This window comes from Ornithodoros turicata, chromosome 1, assembly GCF_037126465.1.
Source record: "Ornithodoros turicata isolate Travis chromosome 1, ASM3712646v1, whole genome shotgun sequence".
NCBI lineage: Eukaryota > Metazoa > Arthropoda > Arachnida > Ixodida > Argasidae > Ornithodoros > Ornithodoros turicata.
Genome location: NC_088201.1, coordinates 162,939,372 through 162,953,810, shown reverse-complemented (window position 1 = coordinate 162,953,810; position 14,439 = coordinate 162,939,372). Strand labels below are relative to the sequence as shown.

The window sequence follows — 14,439 nt, the reverse complement described above, 5'->3', positions numbered from 1 at the left end:
CTCCATCCCGCAACGGTCTTCGAAGGTCAGGATACATCACTGCATACTAATACTGTATGAAATCTTACGGGATCTTACATTTCAGCAGGCGTCATAAAGTATCCAGTGGATGACGGACCGTTTGACGATAGGACGGATGACGGCTTTGTAGAGGACATGATTTCAGCGGCATCGAGACAGGAGCCGGTTCATGGAATCAAAGGACCATCACCAATGTTGAACATCCCTGGTTTCCGCATTGTGTGGGGATTTAGCCCTGACTATATGCACTCTGTGCTACTTGGTGTAACTCGTCAGGTTACTGAGCTATGGTTATCGCACAGTGAGGCAAGCTTCTATGTAGGCATGCCAGAAACAGTTGCGCTCATTAACGCAAGGTTGTGCAGCATAAAGCCGCCTAGGACATTTACGCGACTGCCTCGCTCGCTTAAAGTTAGAAAATATTGGAAAGCTTCTGAATGGGAGCATTGGTTACTATATTTCTCTGTTCCCTGTCTGACTGGCATCCTCCCAAACAAGTATTTGGAGCATTTCTGCCTGCTTGTTTCTGCGATCCACCTGTTCTTGCAGAGTGAAATTACACACGGAGACATTGATAATGGCACAGAAGCCCTAGTCAAATTTGTTGCTCTTGCCCAGTCCCTTTATGGAAAATCTCAAATGACATCTAATATGCATACCCTGTTACATATCCCAAAATCTGTTGTCTTGATGGGTCCTCTTTGGTCACACTCGTGCTTCGGCTTTGAAAACAACATTGGTAAGCTGCTGTTGCTCGTCAAATCATCAAAAGGTGTACCAGTACAAATACTGTCACGTCTCATGCTGCACCAGAGTCTCCCAGCGATGAAGAGCATGGTGAGCCAGAAGGCACAAGAGTATTTTGATGTCAGTTGTAACACCGGTGATGTGGATGTTCCTGTGCCCCTTGGGAATGGAAAACATGCAGATGATGCGTTAGAAAGATTTGTTAAGGAGTGTGTCGTGGAGACTGCCACTGTAGTGGAGTACTTCAGAGTGCAGGTTGGAGGCACAGTGTTTCATAGTGTAAAGTATGATGTTCCTACTAAAACTGACTCCACAGCATTGTACATTAACGGCGTGTATGCAAAAATTGAAAGCATAGTCTCTGTTAAGGAGGATGACGAAGAAACATTTTACATAGTGTCCCACAAGTATGTCGTCCGACCTATTCCTGGTGTTCCCCACTTGAAACAAGCCGAAAAAACACCACAGAAAGCACTTCACATGTTGAGCAATAGTGTTGTGCAGTGGTTGTGTATGCATGTTGATGATACATTTGTGTTTGCCGATTTATGTAAAACATTCAAGCGGTCATAAGTTATATGTACGGGGTGACATTTTTTGTGAATATGTGGTATGGTGGCTGGCCGCTCCACAATGTTGTATTCTTGCATTGCATTCCACCTTGCTGTGCCAAACTCTGATGCCTCCTGAGGGAAAGAAATGCAATGGGGCACGCACATTTTCATCACTTAGCATCATGCGCAGGAGTAGAATTCAAAACTTTTCAGAATATGGTGATTTTCCAAAAACGTATTGCCGTGCCTTTTTCAGCAAATGTGAAAACAAACCCTATGTTAATCAATTGCAATTGCAAATAAATTGTTCAAAATAAGTGGGTATAACAGTATTAGTGACTTTGTTGAACTTCTGAATGACACATGAAAACATTTTATTTCATGGAGTGTTGCTGAGCTACCTTCATGGAACAGTTTGCCAACTTTCCACTTTGGAGTACAAATCCTGAAACCACTTGCAGCCAAATGGAACGCTTTCATGCAAACATGAAATGTTTTTGTGTCCCATTTGAGATCCAGTTGGCACTGAAGTGGAACCATTCAGTCCAACATGGAATCCAGCTCCATCCTAACTGGAAAGCTGTTTGATGGAATTGAATACCAGTTACCTGCATAGTGGAACCATTTAAATCTGAAGTGGAAGTATGGCATCCCACTTCAGACCACTTTGGTGCTGAAGTGGATCCACTTGGTATTCCAGTTCTGATTTTCACCTGGGAAGGCATGCAGAAGCTAAAAAGTTAAGCAAAACAAGAGCTTGACCCACCTGTGAGCATGAGTGTGTATGGACTATAGGTGTTGAATTCATCACTGGATAAAGGTTGAAAGGTGTTGACGGTAAATCATCCGTTGACACGCTTTTACTTCTGAGTTTCACATTCTTGTCAGTCACCATGGAAGCCTGTGTCGCTGATATGAATGAAGAATGCGGTCAGTGTCTATAGCGCGTAATTTAGTTGACACTTATATTCTCCTGTGAGAGCTCAGGGCTTCCCAGGGAAAGGGGGATATTGCGTTTGGTAAATTATGCAGCGTAGGCATCACAAAAATCGATTTGAATTTCAAGTGAACCACATATATGTATCATTCTTGTGTATCGGTAAATACATACCTCGTCTGTACTGGTGTTCGCATCGTCAGACGTCACACGTTGAAACACTGGTGTCGGGACTGCCGTCCGTGTGAGAAGTTTTCGACTATCCGCTGCTACCATCCCAGGCGAAAATTTTTTCAACTGGTACCAGTTGAACTGTGTTATCGAACAGGGACCAGTTCAACCGGCCCCAGATCAACTGGTACCAGTTGGGACAACTGGTCCCTGTTCGATAACACAGTTCACCCAGTCCCAGTTGCAACTGGTCCCAGTTGGGACAACTGGTCCCTGTTCGATAACACAGTTCACCCAGTCCCAGTTGAGACTGGGACCGGTTAGAAACCAGTTGGGCCAACTGGTACCAGTTGAGACTGGGAACTGCCAGAAACCAGTTGATCGAACTGGTCCCTGTTCGATAACACAGCTCACCCAGTCCCAGTTGAACTGGTCCAGTTGCAACTGGGACTGGGCGAACTGTGTTATCGAACAGGGACCAGTTCGATCAACTGGTACCAGTTGGCCCAACTGGTTTCTGGCCGGTCCCAGTCTCAACTTGTACCAGTTGGACCAACTGGTTTCTAACCGGTCGCAGTCTCGACTGGAACTGGTTGCAATCCTCATTGTTGAGCTGGGACTGGTTGAAGTGGCTTCACTTAGAGCGGCCTGTTCGGACAGAGGTTAGCTTGTATATGTAACCGGTGTCCCTTTGCAGAATCGTTGTTCCCAGCAACAGCAGATCCAAAGAACTGTAATGCAAAATTGCATTTTATTTGTAGTCAAACATTACACATATTCTAATGTACATGTAGCGTAACTATAACATAATTAATTTATAGCAGTAGATGAGCTACAGAGTTACATGGAATAGATAATACTTCATGGTTGATTGGTCCATTGCTTGACTGCCTTGTGGACATCTTGAATCATTCAACAAAGTATTTGAGATGTTCTTAATAGCACACGATGGATCGATATTTTCCTTTGAGCCCCAGCAGCTAAGGTTTCTGGAAAGTTGAAAAGGCACAAGTGAATATGCATTCAATTGCAACATGTAACTGTGGTGTGTTCCTGGACAGTGACTCAATTTGAGCAGTCGTGGCACCGGAAAGTACGCGAATCTCTCAACATTTCCGTTGTGCAGTAGTTGGACCTTTCCACTAAGAGATACGCCGGCTTTCGGGGGCAATGAGTACTACTCTGCGCACTACGCTAGTTCGACAACATCCGTGGTGCGAAGGATCTAAAACACGAGAATGAACGAAAAAAAAAGCAAAAACAAAAACATGAACGAAAAAAGTTGCTGGTAATGTTAACATAAACCGGATGTTACTCGTAAAACGGCAAACACTTGGAGGTGCCACGACTCTGACGCAGAACAAAGAGAAGCGGTTGTAGTGGAAGTAATATTTCTAAATGGTGCACAAGGGAAAAGCACTTAAGTATATAGTACTCACGATATAAAGCGGTCTCCGCAGCTGTAGTCGAGCTGTAATCCTATAACACCCACCCGCCCGGCCGCTGGCGCTCATTGTACTGTCGCACTGTCGTAACTTGCCGAAAAATCCTTTAGATTATAAAACCAACGCCTATGTCACACATCACGCTAAGAACATAACGGGCAAAAATCGCTGTACAAGCATGCTGCTAAGCAAGCGACCGTTGCACAGTAAACGCATGATTCATCGCGGGAGCAGGAACGCACAAAATACAACTATAAGCGTTCCAAAATAACTTTCGTTAACACTAACGAACTTTACCAAAAATTGAAATATGGTTATTTCTACTAATAAAGTTACTTTCTGATCGTTTTTATAACTTCATCTTACAATCTTCATATTAAGGGGGAATGCTCCGGCTTGGTGACGTCTTCTTCTTTCACTAGATGGCGCGCGGGAGAAATTTTTATGCTTTGCTTTTTTTGTTACCCTCCTCTCTCTCCTTTACGTAAGTGACGGTTTCCTCCTCGTAAGGGCGGAGCCGTCGAGAGCACGCGGGCTTCGGCCTGACCTTGAGCTATGAATCACGTATGGTTTGCTGCTATATTTGTCCATGCTTTATTGTGTTTAGCGGCGGCGTGTGTTTGAGATGTGGCGTGTGGCTCAGCTGCTTCGATCGTCTCGGCTGGTTTGTCATCGCTTCGTAGATTTGCTGACAGTTTCGCGAATGGCTTGAAGTGATAATCCATTTGGACTTGCTTACAGAATGAGGGACGCTAATTGGGAAGGCGGAACTGAGCAAAACCGAGCGACCAACTTGTGTCTGATTTTTCGTTCTTCGCAATTTGGGTGATAACATTGTGTACATTTACAGCATGCGGATTAGGCGGTACAAATCTATCAAGTAGCTTTCCGTGGCGTATTACAGAGAAAGCCCAGGATTCTCTACCTGTCTGCTGCAGTCCCAGTTGGTGAGCAGCGATAAAGGTAGGAAGGGACACAGTCGCTGGCCATGTCTCCTGTCTATGTTGGTATCCGGCTTTCTCTTCAACTGCCCACGAGTTGGAGATAGCGAATTTGGGGAACCAAACAACCACCACATTCTGACTATGGCTGGACACACAGTACATGCTGCACAGCGGCGCATTATCGCTATGATTTCACGTGCCATGCGCCTCACCTCATTCTGAGTGTGCGTGCCTCTTGAAGAATAGTGGAACACAAAACAAATAAATAAAAAATAAAATACACACACACACACACACATTGACACATACACTCACGCATACACGTAATAATGGAATGACGATGGAATGCGAAGTTCTCGGAATGTGTGAGCGTTTTCAAGTGCACTGGAAAATGAGTGAACACGAAGTAATCTTGTTCTTCCGTACTGTTTTTGCACTAATGAAACGCATCAATGGTTCATTAACGAGGTTGAAGAGGTTGGAAAAAGTAAGCCCACTTCGCATATGTAACCACAAAGGTCAGAATGGAAGAACAACAGGCGCCTGCGAGAGATTTGTTCTGTTCCCGCGGACAGCCTCTGCTTTCGACAATGCATTTTTGAACAATGTACAGGGTGACCTCTTTTATTCCATACATATTTTTATATGATTAACTAATACTAAGCGATTTTTTTTACTTGGGGTGCACACGCCACCGCGGAAGACATGACACAGGGCGAGCACGTAAGCACAGTTCGTTAATTACCTTTCTGAGTAGCGTTCTCTGTTTCTTCGTTTTTTTTTTTTTTCGTTTGTAATAATGCGACATAGTCGATTGCAGCCAGGCTTCAGGAACTTGATTATAGTGTAAATGCTCCCGTGCGGGTATAGAGCACTGCACGGGCCCGGGCTTACCCGAAAGCCCGGCACGGCCCGGCCCGTGGGCCGGTCCGGTCCGCGCTTGGTGTTTTTTAGGCGGGCCGGGCTCGGGCTCCAGCCAACGGCCCCGGGCCCGGTACGGGCTTGACAACGCCAGACATGGTCGGACGTGTACGCGAACTTATTTCACGAGACTGGACACCTGAATTTTGACATTACTTTTTTCCCCATTGGGTATAGGATATCAGGTATTCGCATCTGAGAACTATCACTTTCTTACATGTGATCATGCTGATTTCGTGAATTGTTCTTGATTTCACGCGTGCACTCACACACATTTGAGGACGATTGGTGTGGGGTCCTGCACGAGCGTCAGTTAGGTTAGGTGTTGAGACATATTTCGACTTGCCGCATTGACCAGTGACCTTTTGCGTTCAAGGATAAATAGTATCTTAATTGTATTTCAAATACCATTTGAAGTATTTTACTCTATCTTAATTACTTCGATTTTCGTGTACTTATACTCTATCTTAATTACAATCTAACGTTAGTATTTATTGTACTTACTTAAATACATTTTCGAGTACCTTGTACACGTCTGACTCAGTCTGCATGCAATGCAATCTAATGCATGCACAACTTCATACGCTCCTGTTGGTGAGCGTATTGCGGGAGCAATCGGACTGTGCGTGGCTGGCGCTTCCCTTTCATTCTTTTTGCAATAAATATATCCGCCCTCACCCATCCCCCAATCGAAATGTTGTGCAAATCACACCATGGAGATAGGGTGACGGCAGGAATATCCCCATGACTTGCCTGCGTCTGTTATTTCACGTATCATAATCGCACAATTCAACATAAGTTCACGGCCGAAAATATGATGTGCTGCACCATCGGTGCAAGCACGCGAATAACTGTGGATGAAGCCGTGTGGTTGGTCTCACACAAATCCTGTAGCTAGACCCGGAAAAATTCAACGGACATCCATAACGAGCAAGGCGCAAGCAAGATCAACCGTCGCCCTATATGCCCAGCGTCAACAACTTTAGCTGGATTTTTTTGTACCTCTTGAACTTACGGTCACCCGCATGCATGTTATTTGCGCTCACCTGTGTGTACGTGGTGCAACTAAGCAGAAATGAATAACACTTGTCTATGCAGATGAACAGTCCATTTGATTGGCTTTAATTTTGTCCTCTGACAACTACTACAGATCGCACCGACACTTAGGAATGAACCAGAGTACATAGAAATGGACTTAGGAACGAAGAGAAGAACATGCACGATAAAATTCCATAAACAGATGGTCTGATTCATGACGAACAGAACCTGCTGTTGTATATAACACAGCCGCACACGGCGTTCGAAAAGTCCTCATGAGTGGAATGCTACACATTAATAACGGTACACAATTCACGCGTCTTTCCGACACACTTGTTCAAAATCAAGGCACGTCTTCTCGTTCTCAAGCCACATTTCACGGCGATCCTTCCCGTAGCGGCCGCTTAGTTACATCCTCGACACCTCATCACCCACACATCGACTTGCGTTGGTTGCATGACATGTCAGCACATCTTGACCATGCCAGATTCAGGTATGAATACTGAAAAATATATCGCTCCATATTTGGGCTGAAGCATACACTGGGTCGTGAACCACTGTAATAAAACAAGCGCACTCCCGAAAACATCACGCAACTGACACACAGAAAGTACAAGTCGTACCTTCTCTTCAACACCTATTTGTATCGTGCATTACGCCACGATTACGCCAATTTATGTCCTACTGATTGCAGCCGAGGTCGCAGTAACAGGCCATCCGTGAGGAATATCGATGCACGACGCTGACGCCGGATAGAGCAGGCAAAGTCATTCACCATGATAAGACACGCGCCGTTCTGGCCCGTCGCCAAGGCAGGTTGAAACAACAACCTCACGCAGTGCACGTAGCCACGTAGCCGTTTGCCTTCCCTCTCGCTCTCGCACCTCCCATCTCGATGTATCCCCTCTCCCGGAGCGGAAGCCCACTGGGGGCAGCACAATGCAGCCTATGCTAGCAGACGACAAATGTCCACACATTTGTCCCGTTCATCTTGAATAATACGAATGTTAACGTTGCAACTTAGCTTGTACTGTCATCAGGGGACACAGATGCACGTCCTGACATATTTTTCAGGCGTTTATTTCGTCGCTGAAAGGTCTGAGGAAGTAATTTCTGCTGCTCCCATAGGACTCCATGTATTCGCATTCACAGAAACAAAAAATCGTCTAAATTCGCCTATTTGCTGTATTCAGATAAAAAATATGTCAGGACGTGCAGAATTTGCCCATGTATTACCAGCTCGGCGTACTGCTCCATTACTGCAGTAGTTTTCGAGATGAACTTCCCAAAGCAATGCCCATAGAGAATACATTGGGTTGATTCCGCCTTAACCTGTCCTGGCACTGAAACCGAAACTTCCCCCAAACTCCCGCAACTGGTCCAGTTCGAACTGGCACCACCTCACTTCCAGTTGCTACCAGTCCAGCTTGAACTGGTACCAGCTCACTTTCCAGTTGCCGCCATCCCAGCTTGGACTGGTTGCACACAGTGCCCACTTGCCACCAGCCCAGTTTGAACTGGTGTCACTTCACTTTCCAGTTCCCACCTGCCCAGCTTGAACTGGTACCAGCTCATGTCCACTTGCCACCAGCCCAGCTTGAACTGGTACCAGTTCATGTCCAGTTGCCACCAGCCCAGCTTGAACTGGTACCACTTCACTTTCCAGTTGTCACCAACCCCAGCTTGAACTGGTACCACTTTAGTTTCCAGTTGCCGCCAGTTTGATCCCACTTGGTTCCAGTTCATGACCAGTTGGAGGCAACTAGGAACAAACTGGTACCAGTTGACTTCCCAGTTCATTTTTTCGCCTGGGAATTTCTCTGACGAGTTGTACGAAACATTTCGTACAACTCGTCAGAGAAATGGGTTGAGCAAATACGGCGTGGCTCACGAATGTCTTGACCAAGCGCTTGCAACAACTTTCGTTTCCGTGCATTTTCCATTCGAATCTTGTGGCACACAACGTCCCTTGTCGAAAGAGCACACTTGGTGCATCCCCGAACATTACAGTAGAGACTTGGCATAGCTATCCGGTGAAGCTTTGTTCAATTTCGGCAGGAAATGAACTTTTTTGCGTACACAAACCTCGCAAGGCCGCACGCCGTCGCCGTGCAATATGGTTGGGAGAAGAGCCAAGAGAGGACGCTGACCGCGCTGACAGTATTTTGGTATACTGTTTCTTGGATATTTTGAAGAATAGTCTCAGTAATTCTTCTGATTCTAAAAGTAGTGTTTATTGGAGATTAGTAGCGGGTCGTAAGTTCATTGTGTATTACTTAGGTATCACGTGACATGACTTTCATGACACGTCATGACTTTCTTAGCTGTTACTGGGCGCAGCCTACCATCCGATTTAATTTTTCTAATTTATATTGTGTAATAATTAACCCGCTTTGAGTGCTTAGGCTCTATGTGAGGCATCACATAGGCAAACACTACCAGGTCGCACACAGAAACAGGGGGGCAAATTTCACTTTACAGTTCCTTTAAAAGATTATGCTGTGCATGCCGATGTATGCTCAAAATACATGTTTTATCACGTTGTTAGAAACTAGTATTTCATTATGAACTAAGGTCCTTATTTGGTGTAGTTGGTAGTTGATCATAGCACTTCAAAGCAGCACTCAACATGCAGATAGAAAGAGCACGACACTGGACATGCAACACTAGACCATACATTTAGATTGATGGTTCTGTAGACTCATCAAGTGTTTCAAATTACCATCAGACCGTCAAACCACTAGACGTCCTCACCAATCCATTGCGTCTGATGTTCTGATCAACGCAACTCAGGGTAAGATGGGGCAAGGCGCGATATATTTTGTTCGACGCCGCCTGCCTCATAGACACGTTGTTCCACGCGCTTGAAACTTCATTCATAGGCGGCTCTGCATATCCGCCTTATTGCAAGTGAGCTTTGTCGGGATTGATGTATCCGGAGAAGAGAAACAAAAATTGGTTACTTCTGCCTGGAATCAATAAAGACACGCCAAGAGGGTGCGTTTGTCATGTATGCAGCATTTTGAAGACTTCTATCAATGTAAGTTCACACCTTATTTCTTTATTCATTCATCTAGATATATGCAAAATAAGCGCCCACTTCGTTAACCGGTATTGAACAGAAAAATTAATGCATCTGATGATATGCACTGGGCAATACGCGACAACTAAGTGTTAAATTAATGTTAAATTTAAATTTAAAGTTAAATGTAACGTAATTTAGAAACGCATAAGTGAACTATTAGGTGGCTTTATGCTTGTTCTCCACAGATTTCTTTGTTGCATATTGCTTAGGATTTTCCAGCAAATTTTCCTGTTCCCTAGGGTATTTCCAGCAAAGCAGAAGTGCACGGAAAAGCGAGCGACCAGCGACACAACAGACTGGCGGTGCCTCGTTTGCAAAGGACGGTGGAGCATAATAGCACCGGGTTCTGTGCGGTTTTCTTGCACATCGTGTGGGCACTGGGCTCAAGGTGGTTGCGTTGGGGCCTGCAGGCTATACCATTGTCTGCTTGGATTACAAAAACTAATTTGTAAAGTTCATTGCCACGGCGTGTCTCTTCTTGCCCTGAGGGTTGGAGCAAGATGAGAGAACTTGAATTTTTTAAATTTCTTGTTGTGGTGCTTATTTTAGGTCAGACGCTCTGGACCCCTGTGAATGTGCCAATGGCAAGTTTTCCTTTTTTTACACGAAAAATAAAAAAGTTCATATTGAATTGCAAATCTCTGGCTCATCTTCGCCCGCCTTACCCTACAGGCTGTGGATGTGGCATCCAGTACCGAATTACACGCTCAAAATATCAATCACACCAAAGTGTCGTTATGAAATGAATCGAAGGCCAATTCCTATGTTTGCATAGGAACACGTGCACATCAACGAAACATGCAAGAAGATGCATGTGCAGTTTAAAGTTGACTCACATGAAAGAGCGCGTAGACGACGCCTGACATGTTAATAAAGGCAATATATTATTCGCATTAGTACAAACCGTACCTTTATTCCTGAGACTTCGAATCTTTGGATGTGTTCAGATTCCAGGAAATCTACTCTTTTCCGTGTCTTTGAGAACACCGTCTTCAAACTTTCGAATTCCGCTTCGTGTTTTCCTACGAGTTTTTTTTTCTTCTTTTTTATACGTCGCAAACCAAATATTGGAAGAGTTCCTTATGCAATCTACGCAGAACCATAGATCGAAGGAAAAAGAAATATGACCGTTGATTATGCTATATTGCTTTGTGTTTTCATTCCGTGTTGGCGCCGCAAGCAACAGTGGGCATGAGCTACGTATGCGAAACCTTAAAATAAAGCAGGTATTGTTGTATAGACATGGAAAGGCGGAGAGAGGGCAGCAGAAAGCAGTGGTGGTCAGGGGGATTGTTTGCGTCCTGCGCCGACTTCAGGGCCAGCTGTGCCAACATTCCACTGGAAAGCCTGCCTGAAAGTCAAAGAAGAACGTAAGACGGCACAGCAGGTGGTGGCATTCGAACCCGTCATGTTCCAGTCTTCAGCACGAACTTGCGTACTATCCACGAGCAGACGCCGTTGGTATCCACTTAGGCGCGCCGTTCGTATTTGTTGCTCTGTAAATGAACTGGAAATCTAATAAGAGTGCATATTGGTAATTCATCATTGCGTGGGTGGTTGCATATTCAGTTCTTCATTGTTCAAGTGCTGCCTCGTCTGTCTACCATTTAGATGTCGTTTTGGTGCAGTGTAGCTCAGTGCGTGTATGTTGACATTATACTAATGCTTTACGTAACGGCCCTCTTACAGTTTCTGTCCTTCATGTGAAATCTCTGGCCTTTCAAGCAATCTTATTGCGACAAAAAAAAATATGTACTCTAGAGCCGTGTAGTGACCTATAAGCATCGGCATACTCTATTGCGTGTGATGGTAAACATCTGACTAGAGCAACCTCTGATATTTAATTCCATGTTGTCCATTTTATTCTCGTATGCAGGTGCTCCGTAAATTGATTGACATGTCATATCTTTTTTCTTCTTTTTTTGTGTGTATACCCTGAAACCAATCGATATCTTTCGGGGAACCAGCACAGTCATGGAAATACCTAATAGTCTGTGTTATGTCGCAACTACACCCGAAGAAAATGATTGCCTTCTGGTACTCCGTTGCCTTCCTCGCATGTGTTGACTTCGGTAAGTAGCAAGTGTTTCTAAAGCGTTTTGCTTTGTACCACACTAACCATTACGTACTGGTGAGAACTTTCTAGATAGATTACATAGATGTGGATTAACCTAGTGCAGGTGTCAAACACAATATCGACGCCATGCAGAAGATCGCTGTTCGAGAAAATCTTTCTTGGTCTGCTCGTTTGTCCCGTCGTTCTACTTTCTTTTTACACAGGCCTATGATTAGTTCTTATATATCAAAATGCTAGGGGACTGCGCCCACATATTGCTATTGGTTTATTTCTGCTGAGAATTGCCACAGCAGTGGAAGATCCAATAGAAAACTGCCTGTTACGTGTAACTAGACGTGTACACCAAAATAGCTGAGTAGATCGACGTCGATCACCACAGCACTCCATTATCTCTGAGTTCAACCGTATCATCGCGGTCTTATCATGGCATTAACTACGTGTGTCGTTGTTGCGGACTGTGCAACTAAACATAGAAAGACAAACACAACAGAAGCCTCACAACGCCATAACGACGCTGACACACACATGACATATTGACGGCCCTCATACAGCAGAGATGGTTGATAGAATGTAAACCTCACATCGAATATCATTGAAGTATGTGAAACGCGAAGTACGGACATTGATTTTACGCGGGCTGTACGTCCAATTTCAATATGCGAACTGAAATACAAGAATGTAACGCACACTTAACACTCATATACCGGCAGTGGAACGGCTCGCATTATGACAGCAATGACACCGCCAACGTAAAATTAGTAATGTTATGTGTGCGCAAGTCTTATTTCAGGATTTCACATGCAACGCGTACTCGCGGAAATTGCATTGATTCACCACATGTAAAACAACACCATTCTGGACACGTTCTTTTGAACTGGATTACGTGAGTAAAACTAGACGTCAATGATCAACAGTGATCCGATAAAAGTTCAGCTGACATGCGTCGAACGTGACGTTGAGATGCGTGTAACAGCCAAGGTCCTTACATTGGAACAATTCGAAAAATGCCAGAGCGTAGTGATAGTTCTCATCCATGATCTCTTGGTCGTTCAGGTCACTTTTGAAAGCTTCCTTTGACGGTAGCGCGGGCAGATTGTACCCTTCTAAACTGTCGACGAAGTTGTACGGATAAATGTCTCTCCTGAGGAGCCGGTGGGAACGATCACCAAATATTTGACGGTACAATGAAACACGCTCTGCCACCGCTGGCGAGCAGCGTTTCCACTAGGTTAGACAAGGAAAGGTTGAAAAACTGTATGGTATCGCGGAAATGGAGATCGCCAATGTTTCTGGGGCAGAAGCCAAGATTCGCTCGTATTCCAAAAACAGGGAAGGCGCCAGCATCACGTTTTTCAAGTGCAAGCTCATCGATTTAATGTCCATCTCGTAATTGTACGTTTTCTTATCGTTGGGGGCCGATGTCCACCTAAAATCATCGTTATTTAACAGGAAAATGACACGAATTTCGAAGGCATGTACTACCACGCGCGGCTCTCGGAACTGGTCGGTATTGATCTGGCTGACCAGGATAAAATATTTCCCACCCTTCGTCGCTTCGAAGCGCTGTTTCGGACCGCGAGACGTGATGTGGTAGTCGTTTCTTAAAGCTACATCGTCCTCCACAAACCCGACAAAGCCCTGACCGTTCACGGAACGGTCTCTTGAGCCCCGCGCGTGGAATGAAGCACGACATCCAAAATACTCCTGTAGGCGTACATCTCGTTGGAGCTGACGAGCTTGTTGTTCGCATAAACGATGATCCTCTTGAAGATGAACCGCTCAGCGTATGGTTTATTGGGAAAACGGTCTCATTCTCCTCCACGTCTCCTCCGTCGTATCTTCCACTTCGTATTGAACACAAGAAGGTTCGAAGATCATCATGTCACTCGCGAGACAAAGTGGTGACCTTTGCACATGTTTCTTCTTTTTTTTCTGTTTTGTTGACGTCATGGCTGGAGCTGGGCGGATGTGTGACCCTCACGAAGAACCAAAGATATCTGCTGGGAAACGGGGAGGATGCGTCGCAGTTTATGTTCAAAGGAACATTACCCGTGAATTCAAGCAACTTGTTATCCTATAAAACTGCGTCACATTTTACTACATGTATACACAGGACATTTAAAATTCTAGTTTAAAAAACGCGAAAATATTTTGCCCCATTGTATGTACCACCTAGTGGTTGCCTTACTGGTTTCCTGGTATACGTAGACCAAGTTTTGCATTTTATAAATTCAGATGGATATGTTCTATGTCTTGGAGGTGACATCATTATAAATATCTTAGAGCACGCAGAGGGATATAATTAGTTTCCCACGTTGTTACAATCTCGTGACGTGTGAAAAATTATGACCGAACCCCCCATGTGTAACGCACAGACGTCCACTCTTATTGATCTAACAGTTACAAGGTGTGAAGGATCACAATTAATGGCTGGTGCTGTTGTTGCGGACGCCAGCGACCACTTACCAGTATTTGCTTTCATAGGCATGCATGCCTCAA

At 44.8% G+C, this 14,439-nt stretch overlaps 1 protein-coding gene across 2 annotated transcripts in view; it reads left to right on the top strand.

The window, feature by feature from the left end:
* The first annotated feature begins 11,825 nt into the window (after positions 1-11,825).
* Positions 11,826-14,439, top strand: part of LOC135372264 (uncharacterized) — a 64,411-nt gene continuing 61,797 nt past the window's right edge. For both annotated transcript variants that reach the window (XM_064605925.1, XM_064605920.1), the window contains exon 1: positions 11,826-11,935. In XM_064605925.1, coding sequence (XP_064461995.1) covers positions 11,863-11,935 — 73 coding nt within the window. In that variant the 5' untranslated portion in view covers positions 11,826-11,862. The remainder of the gene's footprint in view (positions 11,936-14,439) is intronic.